General features: G+C 43.4%; 1 protein-coding gene across 3 annotated transcripts in view; it reads left to right on the forward strand.

The window, feature by feature from the left end:
- Positions 1-3,139: 3,139 nt before the first annotated feature.
- galcb (galactosylceramidase b) overlaps positions 3,140-22,546 on the forward strand; it is a 78,808-nt gene continuing 59,401 nt past the window's right edge. For 2 of the 3 annotated variants that reach the window (XM_038774754.1, XM_038774749.1), the window contains exons 1-6: positions 3,140-3,551; positions 5,336-5,404; positions 7,904-7,967; positions 9,100-9,213; positions 13,288-13,427; positions 17,222-17,260. In XM_038774754.1, coding sequence (XP_038630682.1) covers positions 3,288-3,551; positions 5,336-5,404; positions 7,904-7,967; positions 9,100-9,213; positions 13,288-13,427; positions 17,222-17,260 — 690 coding nt within the window. In that variant the 5' untranslated portion in view covers positions 3,140-3,287. Of the gene's footprint in view, positions 3,552-3,588; positions 3,610-5,335; positions 5,405-7,903; positions 7,968-9,099; positions 9,214-13,287; positions 13,428-17,221; positions 17,261-22,546 lie in introns of those variants that run through there. The other variant, XM_038774760.1, reaches the window with a different exon arrangement.

A 22,546-nucleotide genomic window follows, 5' to 3' on the forward strand; every position in this document is an offset into this window, starting at 1 on the left:
CGCAGTGGCTGTTCCTTGAAAAAGCTCCACATTTCGATTGTACCCATCCCCTGCAGTTTCCTTCCCCATCCTATACATCCTAAATCTTGCCGAATAGCATCATAATTGCCTTTCCCCCAGCTATAATTCTTGCCTTGCGGTATATACGTATCCCTGCCCATTGCTAAAGTAAACATAACCGAGTTGTGATCACTATCACCAAAGTGCTCACGTACATCTAAATCTAACACCTGGCCGGGTTCATTACCCAGTACCAAATTCAATGTGGCCTCGCCCCTTGTTGGCCTGTCTACATACTGTGTCAGAAAACCCTCCTGCACACACTGTACAAAAACTGACCCATCTATAGTACTCAAACTATAGTATTTCCAGTCAATATTGGGAAAGTTAAAGTCCCCCATAACAACTACCCTGTTACTCTCGCTCCTGTCGACAATCATCTTTGCAATCCTTTCCTCTACATCTCTGGAACTATTCGGAGGTCTATAGACAACTCCCAACAGGGTGACCTCTCCTCTCCTGTTCCTAACCTCGGCCCATACTACCTCAGTAGACGAGTCCTCAAACGTCCTTTCTACCGCCGTAATACTTTCCTTGATTAACAATGCCACACACCCCCCTCTTTTACCATCTTCTCTGTTCTTACAGAAACATCTAAATCCTGGAACCTGCAACAACCATTCCTGTCCCTGCTCTACCCATGTCTCCGAAATCGCCACAAAATCGAGATCTCAGGTACCAACCCATGCTGCAAGCTCACCCACCTTATTCCGGATGCTCCTGGCGTTGAAGTAGACACACTTCAAACCAGCGTCTTGCTTGCCGGTGACCTCTTTCGAACTTTTAACCCTATCCCTGACCTCACTACTCTCAACATCCTGTACACTGGGACTACAATTTAGGTTCCCATCCCCCTGCTGAATTAGTTTAAACCCCCCCGAAGAGCACTAGCAAATCTCCCCCCCAGGATATTGGTACCCCTCTGGTTCAGGCATCGTTAACTATCTTCGCTGATTTCTTTGAGAATAACAAAAAGGCAATGCAGTCAATATGGACAGGAAGAGGTCTTACAACACCAGGTTAAAGCCCATCAGGTTTGTTTCGAATCACTAGCTTTCGGAGCACTGTTCCTTCCTCAGGTGAATGACCTCTTACTGTGCTCACCCCAGTCCAATGCCGACATCTCCACAACACAGTCAATATGGAGTATGTGGATTTTCAGGGTTTTTTAAATCTTTCATGCGGGCCTCACTGGGTATGCCAGCATTTATTTCCCATCCATAATTGCCATAGAGGAGATGGAGGTTCAGTCTTCTTGTAATTCAAGAAGCTCCTTCAAGGAGGAGCCACCTTCTTGAACTGCTGCAGTCCACAATGTGTAGGTACACTCCTTGGCCCATAACTTCCTGGTCCCCCAGTGTCACATATAGGGGGTACCCCAGACCTTCTTGAACTGCTGCAGTCCACGATGTGTAGGTACACTCCTTGGCCCATAACTTCCTGATCCCCCAGTGTCACATTTAGGGGGTACCCCAGTGACGCATATATAAGGAAGGTCTCATGTAAGGGTTTACCTAGCGATTGTCCAGAAGCGTTAACTTGCCTCGGGCAATTGCACTGGACCGGGAAATACCCTTCAGAAGCGATTTACATGGTTAATTTCTGATGGTTCTACTAGTTGTACCCTGATAGTTAATCTGAAAGAGGTAGAAGGGGGAGAAAAATCACTTATAACTCCAGAGTTACTACTTAAAAACCCAGACCAAGTCCCAAACACACACAACACCCAATGTATCCCCCACACTGACCAGTTCTCCCGACCAAACCCGACCCCCCCACCGCACGGACTGGTCCGACCTTGCTTCCTTCCTGGCCTAACCACCCAGCCCCCCTCCAGACTGACCCTCCGATGCTCATCTAACCCCACAAACCACCCCCCCCCCCCATGATCCATACCCCCTTGTCCCTCCGACCCAAACTGACCTGACCGCACACCCCCAGTTCTGTCCCGACACCTCTATTCAAAGCCCGACCACACTCCCTCCACAGTCTGAACCACCAACCCCATTCACCCCCCCCCCCCCCCCCCCCTCAAAGTAGACCATTTTCCATATCGTGGAAGCCTCCTCTCAATTAATTTAAATAAAGATTATGAAATTCATCATCACTTTACTTACTTAGCAATGCGGGACCCAGGATCGATGCTACTAAGTGGTAAGTAGATAAAATCTTCTGTGAAGATATGGGTTATGCCAGGGGATAACTTGAAACACTAGTTTGACCCGAATAGCACCACCTAAGTCAGCATAGGAGTCAGAGATGAGAATCCCTGTTCACCATTTAGAACATCTTGACTCTTTTTGGTATAGGGGGGAGTTCTAAGAATAGTGGTGAGTTTTTTACTTCACAATGAAGGACAAAATTCCATTTGCGTTCTTAATTACCTGCTGCACCTGTAAGTCAGCTTTTTGCGATTATCCAGGTCCCTCTGCACAGCAGCATGCTGCAATTTTTTTCATTTTAGTAAATCCATTTTGCTGCTATTCCACCAAATGGATGACCTCACATTTACCAACATTGTACTCCATCTGCCAGACCTTTACACACACACTTAAACTATCTGTATCCCACTACAGACTGTGTCTAATGCACACTGTGCTCTACCACTCATCTTAGTGTCATCTGTAAATTTTGACACATTACACTCCAATTTGGAGTCTCCAAATTACCTATAATCTGACACCAGACCTCCGAAGCACGAAGCAAATGCTCTACTTGAAAGTTGGTCGCAAGAGCCCCCCCCCCCCCCCCCCCCAGGAGGACTGCACAGACTCGTTCGGGATGTATTCAAAGCATCCTGAAAGGGTCAAACATACCCACCAACTAAGGGGGGACTCTGGCTTGTGATCGATTGAAATGTGAAAACTCATTCCGGAAGGTACCACAGCGAGAGACTTCGTCGGGAATGCGTAGAGGCGAAATCAAGGCATTGGAGAGAGCGCACAAATCTCCAAACAACCCATCTTACTCAACCCTTCAAGGAACCATTACATTTTGAAAATTGGGCGTATCAGTCAACTCAGAAGCCCAGGGTGGAAAGTCATCCTCCTTCCTCAGGGAAGACGGAAGAACCAGTGGGAACCGTTTGCAATAATTGGCTGTTTCCATGCATGATGCGGAAGTGCAGCGGGTACCCGGAAGCATGGTGTTACTTTGAAACAACATGGGTGGTGTTGCGCTGAAGAGCTGACCACCATTGCTACTCCACTCGACCTCGATTTTTATGAATGAAGCGCCGTCACTGCCGGCTCCCGCGCCCTGCCCATTGTGACGTCTGTGATCAGTTGACCGGCTGCCAGCCGACTTCTGTAACCATGGCGGCGGCGCCTTGGGCCGCCAGAGTTCTGCAGCGCCAGGCCCGGCCTCGCCTCCACCTCCTCCTGTCCTGGGCCTGCCTCAGTGCCGGGCTGGGGGCCGCCGTCCACGTCCTGGATGACAAAAGAGGCCTGGGCTCGGAGTTTGACGGCATTGGCGGTCTGAGCGGCGGCGGGGTGAGTATCTGGGACCCGAGGCTCCAGCGGATCCTCACGTCGAGCGACAGCAATGCAGGTGGCCATTCGGCCCGGCGGGCCCCTGCTAGCCCCATCCAATTGGTTCCACTTCCCAGCTCTCCTGCCCCTGACCTGTAAGCTCCCCCTTCGCCCCCTTTCAAGCCTCTATCCAGATCTCTTCCAAACGCCATTGAATCTGCTTCCAATTCACGGATTAAAATATTTTTAATATTTAATAATAAGGGCTGGTTTAGCACAGGGCTAAATCGCTAGCTTTGAAAGCAGACCAAGGCAGGGCAGCAGCACGGTTCAATTCTCGTACCAGCCTCCCCGAACAAGTGCCGGAATGTTGCGACTAGGGGCTTTTCACAGTAACTTCATTTGAAGCTTACTTGTGACAAGCGTTTCATTTTTCAAATGTGTTTCCGGGTTCTTTCGCCAGTTGCTGTAAAGAAACAATTGCACCGGGCAGATTTCTTTCAGATATTTTACCCTTGCACTGCAAGGCTAAATCATTGGGACAGGATTTTGTGGTGGGAGCAGCAGGGAGTCTGTCAGTGCTCACCCCTTAAGGAACAACATTCAGACAGCATCTGTGTGGTTGAACGTGGAGATCGGGATGTCGCAACCCTGCCCCTCCACAGCTTTGCTAGAATGTTTTCTCCAGATCCCCTGAAGAGGCTGCAGCACTGCTTCGACTGTCTGATAACTGCAAACCACAGTCAAAGCCCACAGAAATTCTGTGGGTAAGTATAAGCATTATGAATGGCAAATACCATACATATGCTGCTGGCAACAAAATCTGAGGTGTTATGTTGTTAGTTACCAGTTTCAATCATGATCAACCAATTTATTGGCAATCTTTGAAGAAGTGACATATGCTGTGCCTAATGGACGCATTGTTCTTAGATTTCCAGAAAGCATTTAATCAGGTGCCACATCAAAGATTCTTGTGAAAAATAAAAGCTCATGGTGTAGGGAGTAACAGATTGGCATGATACAAGACGGGCAAGCTAACAGGAAACAGATGGTAGCATAAATGGGTCTTTTTCTAGTTGACAAGATGTAACAAGTGAAACACGGTCATCAGTGCTGGGGCATGAACCTTTTACAATTTATATAAATTACCTGGAAGAAGAGACCAAAGATATGGTTGCTAAATTTGCTGATTATACAAAGATAGGTAAGATGTGAAGTGAAAACAAGGATGCTACAAAGAGATATGGATAGGTTAAATGAGTAGACCGAGACCTGGCAACAGAGTATAATGTGAAAAAAATGCGATTGTCCATTTTGACAGGAAAAATAATGGGGTTTGGTTTTCAATGTAGAAAACTGATTACAGTAACTGATTTTGCAGAGAATCAATAGTCTATTCAAAAGTGACACTCTCATGGGAGAGAAATAGGATTATTAAAACCCAGTTAAACATGTGCCACTGGCCCCTATATCCTGACAATACCTATTAAGCCAGTACTTAATAATTTAAATTTAGATGCAGCTAAGCTAATGGTACCTAAATACGCAGAATATAAGTGCTGAAATCTAAAATAAAAGTGGAAAATATTGGACAAGCAGCTTTCAACAAACAACACTTTTACTTTCAGAACAACAGCTAAATTTAATTGACCCTAGTTATTGCTTACTTTGACTATATGTTGAGTGATAATTATGTGCTGTAGTGTGTTCTAATTGCACTGAGCTGGACATTAAATTATCTGCAGTGCGTTGCCACAATTTTTATTTTGAATATTCATTGAGAATTGCACAATTTTTCTATTTAGGCAACTTCCCGACTTCTTGTGAACTACCCAGAGCCATATCGCAGCCAGATCTTGGACTACTTATTCAAGGTAGAAATTATATGCAAATTAATATATTGGAATGTATTAGTGTTGACATTGAGAGTGGAACTATGTTCCCAATACTTAACAATGGAATGTTAAATATAGTTATAGGAAGCCTTGTGGCATAGAGGTATTACCCCTATCACTGGACCAGAAGTTCCGGGTTTGAGATGCCAGGGCTCGTTAGCCACCAAAAGAGCATTCATAATGCGGTTCAATGGGCTGATAATCAGCTCAGGAATGCTTCCAGCACTTAGCCCCCTGCCCCCATCACCACCACCACTATTCCCCAAAAGGGTTAAAAAACAGCAGGTATGTGAAGATGCACTTAAAAAAAAAGGATAGTCATGCTATTGTTCATTTTTTTTTTGGGTACAGGAAGGTTGTATTTATACTGCTTTTGTCTGCTTTGACAGAGTTAACTATGGTGCAGTGTCAAATCATGTGGTTAAGGGTTCCACCTATGTATTCCATACACTTAAATGTGTTCTGCTCATGTTTATTGGTATATGTGCACACACATCTAGACTGGTTGGGTGAACAGAGAACCTGACATTTTAGACTTTCGCAATTTATTGAAGAAGATACTGCCTGATTCAAACCTACAATGGAGCAACTGTTAGCAATAGTATGACAAGTGCTAAGTGGCTTCTGGTGAACAATTGGTGGACATCTCAACACTATATGTGCACTTTTCTTTTGAAAGAGGCCTGCATTTTGAAAGCCAGTGGTATTTGTCAATGTAATCCATGAAGTCAGTTGAATTGCTCTCATGGAAAAAATAATGTGGTGAGAAAGTGGTGAGTTTTGGTGCACACTGCCTAAAGCATCCCATTTCTCCAAAATGAGCATTGCATTGTACCTTTGTGTGTTAAAATCTTTTGCCTTCAGCTGTCATTGCATATACCATGTTTGAGCATTTGTACATTTACACCTTTGTAAATTTAAATTTATCTTTGCCTGCTGTGTAAGAGAGCTCAGCATGTTAGAAATTGAAAAATTAAAATATTACATTCACACCACGCAAGTGGCAGGCAATAACGATCTCCTACAAGAGAGTATCTAACCAGTGTCCCTTGACATTTAATGCCATTACTATCGCTGAATCCCCCACAAATCGGCATCCTGGGGTCACCATTGATCAGAAACTGAACTGGACTTGCCACAGTGGCTACCAGAGCAGGACAATAGCTAGGAATCCTACAGCGAGTAATTCACCTCCTGACCCCCATAAAGACTGTCTGCCATCTACAAGGCACAAATCAAGTGTGCAATGGAATACTCTCCACTTAGCTGGACGAGTGCAGCTCCAACAGCACTCCTGGAGCTTGACACCATCCAGGACAAAGCAACCACTTGATTGTTACCCCTTCCACAAAACTTCAATCCTTCCACCACCGACAAACCATGGCAGCCGTGTATACCGTCTACAAGATGCACTGCAGGAACTCGCCAACGTTCCTTAGGCAGCACCTTCCAAACCCATGACCACTACCATTTAGAAGGACAAGAGCAGCAGATACTTGGGACCCCACCACCTGGAGGTTACCCTCCATGTCACTCACCACCCTGACTTGGAAATATACCGCTATTGGGGCTGGTTTAGCACACTGGGCTAAATAGCTGGCATTTAAAACAGACCAAGGCAGGTCAGCAGCACGGTTAAATTCCTGTACCAGCCTCCCTGAACAGGTGCCGGAATGTGGCGACTAGGGGCTTTTCACTTCACTGGAACCTACTTGTGACAATAAGAGATTTTCATTTTTCATTTCATATTCCTTTCACTGTCGCTGGTCAAAATCCTGGAACTCCTTCCTTAACAGCACTGTGGGTGTGTCTACACCTCGGGGATTGCAGTAGTTCAAAAAGGCAACTCTCCACCGCCTTCTAAAGGGCAACTAGGGATGGGCAATAAATGCTGGCTGAACCAGCGACGCGTAAATGAATTTGTAGAAAATGACTGATATTTGACTAGAATGTTTCACCCTTTTGAAGTGTTTATAATTTTCCGGTAAAAAAACTAAGTTTTAAATGTATAATGATGGAACATAGCCATTACTGTAATTTGGTAAGCCACAGATTTACTGTAGTTAAATAAGTAAAATTCAATATTATAATGTGTGATTCTGTTTTTTTCTTGATGAATTTTATTCATTTTTCTGTAAAGATAGAAAACCAGTAGCCTTGCATATTTATACTGCCGAGAAATTTTAATCTGGCAGCTACAGGTGTTCTTGTATTTATGGAGTCGTACGTTTCCCCTCATCTCTTTGCCAATTCTTTTACTTCCTTTTAAAAACCTTGTCAAAAGCCATCTCAAGTCACTAGTAATGTCTTTGCCAATGCTTGGGTGTGTTTTTTCCATTATACAAACTATTTTATATATTAAAGACACTAAATGCAAGTTGTTTTGCAACTACCTTTATTAATTATTGTAATGAATGTTTCTGTTCTTGGCCAAAATGTCGCCGTCGCTTGTTAATATAATCTCCCTTCTGTTGTCAGCCAAACTTCGGTGCCTCCTTGCATATCTTGAAAGTGGAGATTGGTGGTGATGCACAAACAACAGGTAGGAAACCTTATCTTTCAATGTCAAACAATTAGAAAGGTCACAGTGAAGAATTCTTGCAGTAGTTTAACCCCCATAGTTAAGTCTTTATGTATAATCTTTAAGACTAAGTATGGAACTGTTTATGAGATCCTATGTTTGATTGTTGTTTATTCAATTTTTGCAACGCTCATCGATCTTCTATGGCATTTCACTTTGGTAGTCAAGGCCATATGTAGAATTTGGATCAAGCAGTATTAAAGTGTGGGAAGTAATTGAATTAGAGTAGAAGTGAGAGGGAAGAAGAAGGCAGATGGAAAGATGTAGCAAGGGAAGAGACAAATCGGGAAGAGAATGTTGTAGAGACGTTGGAGGGCAAGAAGGAGGAGTAAAATGTGGAGGCAGGGGAAAGGATGTAATTTGCTATTAGTACATGCTGGGGTAGTTACAAATATTAATAGAAATGACAGGGCTGATGCAGATTATTGGTCATGGAAAGAGGTTGTGACAATTTTTAAGTTTAGGGTTTCCTTCAACTGCTATACCTTGATCATTTTCCTTCATGGTGGTTTCACTGGAAGGAGATTTGAGTGGTCAACAATTTGGTTAGAATAGGATTGAGGATGCAGGAGATGGGTCTTCTGCATGAAGTGAAGTTGGGAGAGCGCATCGCAGGAAGTATGGAATAGAATCTAGTGAAAGACATCAGTTCAGGGCTAGGACTTCTGGCACTTTGGGGAGGGTGTAAGGAAAGCAACAGAGGCAGAAAATAGGATGGTCTTGATCTTTGTAACAAGAAAGTCCACTTAGATCCTCACACTTATTGTCAGAGGTGAGGGTAAAGGTGGGGGCGGGAGTAGTTTAAAAAGATTGTTACTCGTGTGGAAGGGAAGCTAATGATTATCTTTGCATTCCTGATTGAGCTCTGAATAGTGATCAATTTTAACAAGTTTTATTCAGTTGGAAGGCTATGATTTCTCTATCGCTATTGTGCATTCTGTTTCACTAAGGGGCATGTTCGGGGCTGTGATTGAACCTAATTGTTTCCATCTGTCATATTTATGGCCCCCATCTGTTTTTGGCACCTTGGTAATTGAGACTACTAACTTAATATATAACATTTGCATGAGTTTACAATTTTCTTACTTAATAGATGGGACAGAATCTTCACACATGCACTATGAAAATGATGAAAACTATTTCCGTGGATATGAGTGGTGGCTGATGAAAGAAGCTAAGAAAAGAAATCCTAATATTAAACTAATAGGTATATATTTACCTTCTCAATTGTTTATCCCTTTTTGTTCTAAAATCTATTCAATCAATTTTTTCTATATTCTGTCTAGATAGTGACGGCCAGCAGACTTCAGTGCTATGCCCATGCGGTAGTTCTTTATGTAGAAACCTAGACCAAATAGGTGTTGGGAGGCTATTTATTTGTCATTTATTTTGGCTAAGTCAGTTTCTGAACTGCCAAGAGCTTTCGTGCAATGACTATTGGATACCCATTGGCTGTTCTGTTTATGTTGTCACTTTTTTCTCTCTGCCTAACCCAACAACGCTAAAGTCAATGTTAATATCCCAAGTGACTTTGTCTGAGAACAACAGATTCAACATAATAGATTTTCTTATCAATATGCTAAATATATGGTGCCTTTTAGGTTTTGGAATTTTTTGTAAAACTAGATTACTTTCGAGCGATAATAGTGAACATCCTTATTCATAAAATGGGACTGCTCGGCACATGGATGACCATGACCTTCATTTACAACCATGTAGGATATAAATGCCAAACAGACTACAGCTTGTAGTGTACCACGTACATGGCAAGTATTTGTAGCTTACTGCTCTGCTGTAATAATCATCGAAAGTTGGGTTCCTTTGTAGTTTACTTGTAATTAGGGCAGCACGGCAGCACAGTGGTTAGCACTGTTGCTTCACAATGCCAGGGACCCGAGTTTGATTCCTGGCTTGGGTCACTGTCTGCGTGGAGTCTGCATGTTCTCCTTGTGTCTGTGTCGGTTTCCTCTCTTCCCCCCAAAAGTCCCGAAAGACATGCTTGTTAGGTGAATTGGACATTTTGAATTCTTCCTCTGTGTACCCGAACAGGTGCCACAGCATGGTGACTAGGGGATTATGCAATTTATGTGACCTGAGATTATTCTTGATACTGGTGAACCCTTTCTGTAACATCTAATGATGCACATGTAGTTTTAAAATAAGATAAAAAATTAAGTGGTTCGTTGCAAATATTTTTTAAAGAGTTTTTGAATGGCTCTGGATGCAGCAAAAGGTATTGGGCCCTGATAACATCCCAGCGGTAATGCTGGAGAGTTGTGCTCCAGAGCTAGCTGCACCCCTAGCGAAGCTAACCCTGTACAGCTGCAACACTGGCGTCTGAATTACTCAATAAATTAAGTTATTGTACCTTCAGTCTATACTAAACTAATGGAAGGTGTCATCCACTGTGCAACAATGGAACACACACATGGAACCTGCTGAGCAATAACCGGCTCACCAATGCTCAGTTTCAAATCCATCAGGACCATTTGGCTCCAGACTCATCACAACCTTGGTCCAAGCATGGGTGAATTCCACAGATGAGGCGAGAGCATCTGCCATTGATATCAAGGCAGCACCTAAACCGAGTGTCGCAACAGGGAGCCCCATCAATTCTGAAGCAAAGAAAAACGGGGAAATTTCTCCAGTTGCCGAGCACAAAAGAAGATTGTTCTTGTTATTAGATGTCCATCCAAGACACTGCTGCAGAAGTGTCTTAGGGTAGTGTCCTAGTATCAACGATCTTCACTGCTTTACCAATGATCTTCCCTCCATCTCTCTCTCCCTCTCTTCATGTAGCATCCTCGTTTTCTGGGTGTTTCTAATCACGACTCAATGATATTATAATGTCACAATAGGGTAAGTAAAAGAGGCAGACCTGAAGAACCAGCTCAGCAGGTACAGCGATTGAACCTGTACAACAGGTTTTATTAAGCACCACATTCTTCCCTCCATCATGAGATCAGAAGTGAGCATGGTTGCTGATGATTGCGCAATGTTCAGCACTATTTGCCACTCTTCAGCTACTGAAGCAGTAAGACCGGGACAATATTCTGGCTGGGGTTCTCATGAACAAGAACAAATCTAATTTTCTTGATATTTAACAGCATTACATTGCTGAATCTCCCACCTTCAACATCCTGAGGACCAGCCATATAAATACTGTGATTACAAGAGCAAGTCATAGGCTGGAAATTCTGTGGTGAATAACCCAACCTCCTGATTCCCCAAAGCCAGTCCATCATCTACAAGGCACAAGTCAGGAATGTGATGGAATACTCTCCACTCGCCTGAATGAGTGCAGTTCCAACAACAATCAAGAAGTTCAACACAGTCCAGGATAAAGCGGCCTGTCTAATTAGCATCACATCCAGCATCTTCAACATTCACTTCCTCCACCACTTGTATACAGTACAACAATGGCCAGAATCTTACCCCACCCCACCCCACCCCCTGGCAGGTTCTGAAGTGGGGGGGAGATGTCAAACTACATGGACAGGATACCCTCAGGTGGGCCTTGAACTTATCATCATCTAACCCAACCATTCAAGTGAAACCAAACTGACAATTGGCATCTATTTGAAAATTCTATAGTTGATGATCCCATGGACCACAAAGAAGAGAAAGTCTTCTATTGTAGAATGTTCTAAGTTATTTGAATTTTAAATTACGGAATATCGCTGCTCGAGTTGCTCTATTTTTTAAATATTTGTGACAAAGGCTGACATTTTTCTGCCCTGTCGTGCGGGACCTTACGCTGGAGATCAGCAGCCCAGCCAAACGTCCATTGTCTTTCAATGTCACTGCACAATCCTGGCAGCAAACGGGCCTGGAAAATCCCATCCAAAGTCTTCCCAATTGAAATTAACACCCTGGTTCTTAAGAAAATTACTGCTTTTTAATGCTTTATCCTCTTAGTCAGCATTTATAACATATTGGAGTGTCCATTTCTATTCCGGGAAATGAGAAAAATATTTTCTGACGCGGAAAGTAAAGGGTTAAGAGGAAACTGGTCAGTAAACTGAGAACTTGCAATTGCAAGAGAAGGATGATGGAAAGACAATATTCAATACAAATACAACATAAATTATGTAATACTTTGTTTTTATGTATGCATTACGAGTAAATTAATAAAAGGAGGTTAAAAATAGCCAGAGTAGTGGGCAGCGAGGCGGCGCATTGGTTAGCACTGCGGCCTCACGATGCCGAGGTCCCAGGTTCGATCCCGGCTCTGGGTCACTGTCCGTGTGGAGTTTGCACATTCTCCCCATGTCTGCGTGGGTTTCGCCCCCACAACCCAAAAATGCGCAGGGTAGGTGGATTGGGCACGCTAAAATTGCTCCTTAATTGTAAAAAATGAATTGCGTACTTTAAAAAAAAAAAAAAAATAGCCATAGTACTTTTCAGTATAAAGTACACCTTCCAGTTCCTTCCCCACCGCTGCAAATAATTGAGGCAATGCCAAAACCAGTTGATCTATTTTTGTGATTTTTAACACTTTAGTTGTTATCTCTTTGGTTCTAAATGCAGCCACTTATGCTGCAAAGAAACAATCAACTCTGTGGGTAGAGGAAATTAGTGAGTGATCTTTCTGATCATTTTTCTCAGACTGAGTTCTCTCAGTGCTCAGTTACTGAGTCACAAAAAAAAACAAGGATCTCTTTGCTTCCATGTTTTATAACATGGATAAGTTAGCTTACAACCGCAGTGATTTAAAAAAAAAAAAAAAATTGGGTGCCCAATTCTTTTTCCCAATTAAGGGGCAATTTAGCGTGGCCAATCCTCCTACTCTGCCCATCTTTTGTTGTGGGGGTGAGACCAGGCTCTGGGAGAATGTGCAATCTCCACACGGACAGTGACCTGGGCCTGGATCGAACCCGGTTCCTCAGTGCCATGAGGCAGCAGTGCTAACCACTATGCCACCATGCCACCCTACAACTGCAGTGATATTGTGGGTTTTGCAGTTTAGCTCCGCACTCCTGAGTGGGGGTAAAGCAGATGGTTAAAATGCATTCTATTACCAAAGAGTATTTCATGATATGTGCTGAAAATTGGGATGTATGGTAGGCAAGGATAAGGCATAGTCTATTGTCAATTAGACTCGAGCATGAAGAACACACACTTAATTGAGGCCGACTGGAGCTTTGGAAATTTATCCCGACATGTCACCACATTCAAAAGAAATTCCAAAACTTAAACTCAACCAAAATGAACTTGAAAGACTTTTAATTTTGCTTTAATTATCAACTGCATTTTTAGTGAATGTGTATTTTCTTGTCAGGGTTACCTTGGGCCTTTCCTGGTTGGATTGGTTGTGGGGACGACTGGCCTTATACCTGTCCAGACAAAACAGCCTACTATGTCGCTTTATGGATTCATGGTGCCAAAGTCTATCATAATCTTGATATTGACTATGTTGGGGTTAGTACAAATATTTAATAAAACATTGTCTTTTGACTTGTGTTACTGAATGTTGTTGAATCTGTTAAAGATTATGCTGTAGCTGTTAGAACAATGAATCCTTTCCTATGCATTCCGCCCTCACTGTGAATGGAAACTCATGGGGTTCTTTGTCATTCAGATCAATACCATCTAGTCAGGTCTCCCATGAGCCCACCTGGCCAGTCTTCCTCTAATGCATCCCCCGTCCTAACCCTGAACTCGTCTTTTTCTTTATGTTCCTATCCCCCTCATGCCTTCCCTGAGCTCAACCTATCCACAAGATCCACCACTTGATCCTGTAACCATTTGGGATAACCCAACTTCTCCATGTCCCATGTTAGCAGAAAGTGTTGGGCAGCACGGTAGCACAAGTGGATAGCACTGTGGCTTCACAGCGCCAGGGTCCTAGGTTCGATTCCCCGCTGGGTCACTGTCTGAGCGGAGTCTGCACGTTCTCCCCGTGTCTGCGTGGGTTTCTTCCGGGTGCTCCGGTTTCCTTCCACAGTCCAAAGACGTGCAGGTTAGGTGGATTGGCCATGCTAAATTGCCCTTAGTGTCCAAAAAGGTTAGGAGGGGTTATTGGGTTATTGGGTTATAGGGATAGGGTGGAACTGAGGGCTTAAGTGGGTTGCTGCAGACTCGATGGGCTGAATGGCCTCCCTCTGCACTGTATGTTCTGTGTTCTGATATTGCCCCGCTCTACTAAATATGCCATCATTACCCCCCTCCTCAAAAAAACAACCTTTGACCCCAACATCATTGCAAACTACCATCGCATTTCCAAACTCCTTTTCCTCTCCAAAATCCTTGAATGTGTTGCCGCCTCCCAAATTCGTTCCCATCTTTCTGGAATTCCCTGTTTAAATTTCTCCAATTAGGTTTATGTCCTTGTCGCAGTTCTTATACATGTCACAAATTATATCCTTTCTGACTGTGACACAGGTACACTTTCCCTTGTCAGTTACCTGCCTGTAATCTTTGACATGGTTGACCAGACCATCCTCCTCCAACGCCTCTCCACTGTCATCCAATTGGGCTGGATTCTTCTCACCTGGTTATTTTCTTATCTATCTAATCGTAATCAGAAAAGTACTTGCAGTGGCTTCTCTTTCCAGACTACCTCAACTGCACCCCAAGGATCTATCCTTGTCCCCCTCCTATTTCTTATCTACATGCTTCCGCTTGCCAACATCATCGGAAAGCTCAGCGTTAGTTTTCAAATTTATGCTGACAAACCCAGCTTCACTACCACTTCTCTCAATTCCTCCACTGTTGCTAAATTACCAGACTGCTTATCCAATAACTGATTTCCCACAACGGCAGCTGGTGGGAATTAAATTCAGTTAATAAATCTGGAATATAAAACTAGCCTCAGTAATGATGATGATAGGAATATGAGGTTGGAAGACCATGATAACTATCATCGATTGTCTTAAAATACATCTGGTTCAATAATGTTCATTAGAGAAGGAAATCTGTCATCCTTACCTGGTCTGACCTACATGTGACTCCAGAGCCACAGCAATGTGGTTGACTCTTAACTGCCCTCCCCAATGTTCAGTTCAAGAGTAATTAGGAATGGGCAACAAAGGCAGGCTTTGGCCGTGACATCCACATCCCATGAAATAATAGGAAAAAAGTGCTGGACAGCAAAAATTTCCTTCCAATTAAATATCAGGAAGACTGAAGCCATTGTTTTCGGTGTCCCACACCAAATTCTATTCCAAAAATACCGACTTCACCCCTCTTCCTGCAACGGTATGAGATTAAGACCGTCTGTAACTTTGTGTCACATTTGGCCCCGGGATGAGCTTCCAACCTCATATTCGTACCATCACTAAGCCTGACTATTTCTATCTCTGTAACATCGCTCACTTCAATCCTATCTTGACTTATCATCTGCTGAAATCCTCAATCATGCCTTTGTTGCCTCTATGTTTGACTATTCCAGCGTACCCCTGGTTGATCCCCCACATTCCTCTATTATGCCAGCTCTGCTGCCAGTATCATAACTCGCACTGCGTTCCACCCCCCGATCACCTGTGCTGGCTGACCTGCATTGACACGTACGTAGGCAATGCCTTGATTTGAAAATCCTCCTTTTTTTTTTCCAGATCCTTCCATGGCCTCATCCCTCCTTTCTTGTAATTTCTCGAACAGCACAACCCTCTGAAATATCTGCACATGTCTAATGCTCGACTCTTGTACATCCCAATTTTAATCGCTCCACCATCATTGGCCACATCTTCAGTTCCCTAGCCCCCAAGCTCTGGAATATGCTCCCTACCCTTCTCTGCCCCTTGCCTTTGCTTCCCTCCCTTAAGACATTCCTTAGAACCTTCTTCATTGACCAAACATTTTGTCATCTGTCCTAATAACCCCTCCTGTAGTTTGGTGTCCTACCTGGTTTTATAATGCTCATGTGAATTGCCTTGGAGCATTTTATTACATTACAGGCTTTATATAAATAGAAGTTGCTGTCACTTGTAATTCAAAGTTCCAATGAGCCATTTTGAAACATGAACCAGGCAGGTGGATACAAAAAGCAGTTACGGATCGTTAAACTTAGATTTTAAATTAGCAATAAAATCTATTTTGGGCGGGAATTCTGCAGAAATGGTTTGGGGTGGGGTGGGGGGGGGAGAGGGATAGGGAGCGTATTTGCACCTAAAAACCTGGGGTAAATTCAGAAAAACATCAATGAATATCGCTTTTCATTTTGTACATCATGAAACTACAAGGGACATAAAAGACAGTTAATCTCGATTATTTACACAGGCTTTCATTATCAGCTAATGGAGTTTATACTTCACATTTCATTCAAAAGCTGTTGGTAATGATGAATTCTCTGGTTATATAATTCAGATAGAGAGTTGATAGCATGCAGTAATGGTGTGCATACATATGAACTTTCAAATGGCATTTGATAAAGTGCATCTTAGTGGATTTGTCAGATAATAGAATCAGATGACATTAAAGGGTCAATGGTAAATTGGGTGACTAATTGACCAAGGAGGCAGAGATTAGTGATGAATAGACATCTCTCCGGCCACAGTGATTTGGAACCCCCGAGGGTAGATATTAGGACTATTGCTTTTCCTTTTATATGTAAATGATCACAATTGGGTGGAGGAAGTACAATTTTGAAGCTTGCGAATGATATAAGTGCAGTGTTGAAGGAGTGTTGTATTGCTGGAGGTACCGCCCTTTCGATGAGCTCAAAGCCCGATTCACACTCTTTCCCGCCCCTCGAATGTAAAAGATGCCATGGCACTATTTTGAAGAAGAGGAGAGGAATTATACGATCCAATATTTATCACTCAATCAACATCAAGGAAAACAGATTCTGGTCATTACCACATTGTTATTTGTGGGAGCTTGCTGTGTGAAAATTGGCTGCTACATTTCTTACATTACAAAGGTCCAGATCTTCCAGTCAGTGTCGGAGACGGTACGTCTAATGCTGACTGCGATTTAAACTTCTAGAGCCTTTCTACCGTCTGATTCGACTCCAGCAGGGATACAGGGCAAACGGTCAATTGCCAATTGTCAAGCATAATGACTGTGCATGTTAATTCTGTTTCAAAGGATATGGCCAACTGCACCTAATTGTACATCATTGATGCTTTTAGCTTTGTCTGCAATTCTGAACAAATATTGTTTCTCTTGTTAGTAGACTTGGTACCACATTGTTTTTAAGAACATCTTGTTATTTTGACTTTGAAAAATAATTTATCGATGTAAATTAAACTTCGTTTGCATTTGTGTTTCAGATTTGGAATGAGAGAGCTTATAACAAAAAATATATCCAGGTAGGTGGAAAACATATATGAAACATATTTTTTTTTGAAGATGTCTTTATTCAAGTTTTAACATTTTATACAAAATTACAAAACAATACAAACAACAACCCTTAAACTAAACACAAACCCCCAAAATGACCCCTCAATCCAGGAACAAGAACACCCTTGCTCACCTACTCTTTCTCTCTCTCTCTCTCTCTCTCTCCTCTCTCTCTCTCTCTCTCTCTCTCTCTCTCTCTCTCTCTCTCTCTTCCCCCCCCCCCCCCCCCCCCACTGTTTATACCTTCTTCTACGCCCCTCTAGCAGCTAACAGTGACCAATTCTCTGAAATGCAATATAAATGGCCTCACGGTGTACTTGACCTTCTTTGAGGTGCAAGAACTCCATTAAATCCCCTAGCCACACCGAAGCATTCAGCAGCATTGTTAGCCTCCAGCTCAACGGGATCCGCCTCTGCGCTACCAATGAGGTGAAGACGAGAACATCTGCCCCTGCACCAGTCTGTAGCTCTGGCACATCCAAAACACCAAAGGACAGGGCTTCATGGAAACCAATTTTTGATGGTAAACTTTTATACATATCTCCAACTTAATTTTTATAAGTAACACATTAGGTTTTGAAACCTAATGTAGAATAGAAAATTAGCTTCACAAAGCAAACACACCACTCAACTGTTGTAAGATTTGCCGGTGGAGGTTTAATATGATACTGCCTGGTGAGGATTTTTTAAAATTGTAATATTTAGGCTCAATAAACAAAATATATAATCAATCTTAGCACTTATAAAGTAAATAAAATTGGTTTTGAATTTGTGTGGTGAAAAATTGTCATTGATGTGATAAAGTTGTGACTAGCATTTCTGTTTTGAGGTGGCAAACGAGCACTCGCTGCTTTTGCTTCCTTTTCTTCATTGACATGTGGAATGGATTGTTTTTTTCTTAGATTTGTAGAAACGCATAAGCTCAGTTCATGACCTCGAAGTAACATGTTGAAATGTCTCACTAAATTTGGCTTTTTGTTCTGCAAATGAGAAATTTTCAATATGGTGGCCATTCATGCGTAGAATGACGTGATGCTGTTTGAGACTTAATAAGAGTTTACTTTTGGGAAATTTTGAGTTTGAATAAACAGAGTTTGTGCTGTCTTCATGAGCAGCCCACTTTAACTTGGGGAACCTCTTTATCGTTGTACAAACTAGATTTCCCATGGATTTTTCCTTCCTTTGTTTGACTGCGAATCAATATAGAAAAATAAGTTGGTATAATTTGAGAGGAATATTACACTTGAGTTTTCAAGAGATGGGCATGAATATTATAAGTCAACTTGTTGAATCTTCATTCATTAAATACTTAGTGAGGATTAGTGGAATGGATGAGGCAACTTATTGTTATTTGTTTTGACCCTTGCTTTCAGAATAGCTAAACAGATACAACTCTTGATTAACTCTACCATACATGATGAAGTCAAAACAAGTTGGACCATTTCATAAAAGCAAATTACTGCAGATGCTGGAATCTGAAACAAAAGGGAAAATGCTGGAAAATCTCAGCAAGTCTGGCAGCATCTGTAGGAAGAGAAAAGAGTCAACGTTTCTAATCCGATGACTCTTTGTCAAAGCTCGGACCAAAGATTGGACCATATCTATGCCTTAAGTAATGGGTATTGCAGTTAGGAAAGGAAGTGACTTATCACATTATAGTTCTGTACTTGCTTTGGAATTATAATGGAATCAAGTGCATAATTATTTGATATTGATTTGGCTTTGTGACTTAACAAAGAACCCTAACTTGGCTTAGAATCAGCAAATCATTTTTAAAAATATTTTTATTAAGGCATTTATAAAAACAGTAAATACAAAAGCATGATGAGAACAAACAGAAACATCATAATAAATAACTAGCTAAGCAACACCCCAACCCCCTGTCCTTACTCCTCTCGTCCTGCCTTGCCCGTTTTAACCCCTTTATCCTCTTTACTCCCCCTACCCCCGAACACCTCAACCTCAATCCTCCTTGAAGAAGTCGATGAACAGCTTCCACCTCTCAAGACGAACTTGATTTTTTCCAACCTTAGAAACTCCGCCAGCTCGCTCACCCGTACACTTGGTTTCTTGGCTCTGAGTCCCTCCACCCAAACAAAATCCTTCTCCGGGCTATCAAGGAGGCAAAGGCCAGGGTGTCGGCACCTCTCGTCGCTTGGACTCCTGGGATTTCCGACACTCCGACATTACTTGCACAAACCTCTGCAGGGTCTCTTCAATTTCAGACCTGCCCAGACCATGTGAGCATGTTTTGCGGGCTTCCTCATGCACACCTAACCTCTACCCCCTCACAAAAACCTGCTCATCCTGGCCACTACCATGTGAGCTCTTTGAACTACCTTGAACTGGATAAGTCTAAGCCTCACACACGACGAGGACTCATTCACCCTTCTCAGGGTCTCCTCCCATGTATCCACCTCTTACAATCTCCCTTCATTTGCTCCACCAACCGAGCCAGATTCAGCTTATGCAGCTGTGCCCATCCCTTCGCCACCTGGATGCCCATGTACCTGAGGCTCGCTCCCACAAACTTGAACAGCAGCTCACACGCCCTCCTCTCCTGGCCCCTGATCTCGATCGGGAATACCTCACTCTTCTGCATATGTAACTTGTATCTGGAAAAGTGGCCAAACTGCTCCTCGATACTCATGTTTCCCCCAATGAGTCTGAAATATACAACAACAGAGGTTGTCTGCATACTGCAAGACCCTGTGCTTGTTCACTCCCCCCCCCCCCCCCCCCCCCCTCCCGATGACTTCAGGCATCCCCACGATTCATAACTTCTGTCTCTAGGAAAGATTCTCCAAGTCCTCCACCTCCTTTAACCGCTTCTGAGTCTCCCTCATCACACCAACTTCGGCCGCCAACGAGGCAAGCTGTTCCTCGTACTACCTCAGCAGTTCCTTCACTTTCCGAATCGCCTGGCCCTGAGACTCTCAGCCTCTTTTCCACGTGGTCAATTCCAACCTTTAGCGGTTGCACCGCCTTGGCTAGGTCCTCCTGGGATTCTCTCCTCTGCTGGCTGAATCTCTCTTTCAAAAAGTCCACTAGCTGTTCCATCGACTGCTGAGTGGGCAGAGCAGTCCCCCTCCACCATCTTGACCTGTGGTGCACGAAGACTCTCTTGCTCCAGCTGATCCCTTCTTCTCTACCCACTTCTGGTCCGTGGATCCATCCACCAGCCACACCAGCGGACTATAGCTTTTTCCAGTCTCTTCAGCACCGTTTTCCAGCAAAACATCCACCCCACAAGCGGAGAAAGGTCCGAAAAAAACACCTTGAGTGGGAGCTGCCAAATGTGCGACCACTCACTCCATGGCTGCCACCGGAAGACTCAGCTAATCTTTTGTGTGACGATCCCAGTTGATATAACTGGACAGAAAGATCCCAGAATGGAACCCTGGCTCAAAAGACTATAAGTTTTACTTTTTTTAAATAAAATATGGAGGAACAGGTATGCTAATTAGTTTTAACAACAAGGAAAAAATATTTATTAAACATGAAAAGTTGGATTATTATACAACATTCCTTTACTATCCCTCCTTAGCTTACCAAATGCACACAGATTTAAAGAATAACGCGGATTATAAAATGCATTTTGAACTGTGAGGCTCCCATTAACACAAAAAGTTCCATTTATGAGCTCAAGATGATTGTGGTAAAATACCGCACTCTGCTCTGAACACAAGTTAGTGTCTGTGGATTTCTCGGAATCCCCCCAGATGTTGATCTCGCAAGAGTTTCAAAACTCCACTCCCAAAACATACTTTTAAAAACTTCTCTCATCATAATACTTTCCCTTAGTGGTTTGTGTTTCCAAATCCGGTCCAGGTTTTACAAATGACTCTATTAACCCAAGCTTCTGCTCCACTTTTAACAACAAATACAGTCCCGAATGTTACACCACCTCTTTGTAGGCTCCTTTTGCCTTAACTACTTTTACACAAACTCCGAGATCCAGCCACCGATTTTCCAAGTTATTTCAACTTTCATTCCACAGGCTATCGTAAAATCCCACAAACCTGAAAATCACTTCAGATATCTTTCTGGCATCTCAGCCTTCTTCTCAGCTCTGTCTGTCTTTACTGAACAGTGCTCTGCTCTGGTACCTTTAACCTCAGACTTCTTGGAAACTTTCTTCATTTCTCTTGTATCCTTAACTAGCTTCTCTTTTTTAAAAAAAAATATATTTTTATTGTATAATTTGCCAAATTTTTATAACAATAACAAACAAAATAATAATAGCATAAACATCAACATGGTAAACTAGACATTTCCCACCCAACCCCTTCTGTACAGCCCTTAACCATATCGCCCGCCCCGCCTTCAGAATGCTGCTTCGGCTGACATATTAACTTTCCCCGAGAAAGTCGACGAACGGCTACCACCTCCGAGAGAACCCCAGCATTGACCCCCCTCAGCCATGTCACTGACCCAAGTCTCCACACTTGGGGGCTTCGAGTCCCTCCACGTTAAAAGGATCCGTCTCCTGGCTACCAGGGAGGCAAAGGCCAAAACGTCGGCCTCTTTCACTCCCTGAACTCCCGGGTCTTCTGACACTCCAAAGATTGCTATCTCTGGACACAGCACCACCCGCGTACCTAGCACCTTGGACATTGCCTTGGCAAACCCCTACCAGAATCCTCCAAGCTTCGGGCATGCCCACAACATGTGTACATGTGTTGCTGGGCTTCCTGCACACCTCGCACATCTATCTTCTACCCCGGAAAACTTGCTCATCCTCGCCGCCATGTGTGCCTGGTGTACCACTTTAAACTGTATTAGACTGAGCCTGGCACATGATGAGGAGGAATTAACCCTGCTTAGGGCATCCGCACACAGACCCACCTCTAACTCCCCACCTAGCTCCTCCTCCCACTTGCCCCTCAGTTTCTCCACCGGGGTCTCCTCCGCCTCCAACAACTCCTGATAGATATCCGACACTTTCTCCTCCCCCACCCAGGTACCGGACACTACTCTATCCTGCATCCCCCGTGGCGGCAACAGCGGGAAAGCCAGCACCAGTTTCCTCAAAGTCCCGCACTTGCAGATATCTGAGACCATTCCTCGGCGGCAACTTAATCTTGTCCTCCAGCGCTTTCAGACTGGGAAAACTCCTGTCTATGAATAGATCTCCTATCCGGCTAATTCCTGCTCTCTGCCAGCTCCGGACCCCCCCCCCCCCCCCCCCCCCCGATTACGGACTAGCTTCTCTTTATTGTCACAAGTGGGCTTTCATTAACACTGCAATGAAG

Source organism: Scyliorhinus canicula, chromosome 2 (genome assembly GCF_902713615.1).
Source record: "Scyliorhinus canicula chromosome 2, sScyCan1.1, whole genome shotgun sequence".
Taxonomy (NCBI): domain Eukaryota; kingdom Metazoa; phylum Chordata; class Chondrichthyes; order Carcharhiniformes; family Scyliorhinidae; genus Scyliorhinus; species Scyliorhinus canicula.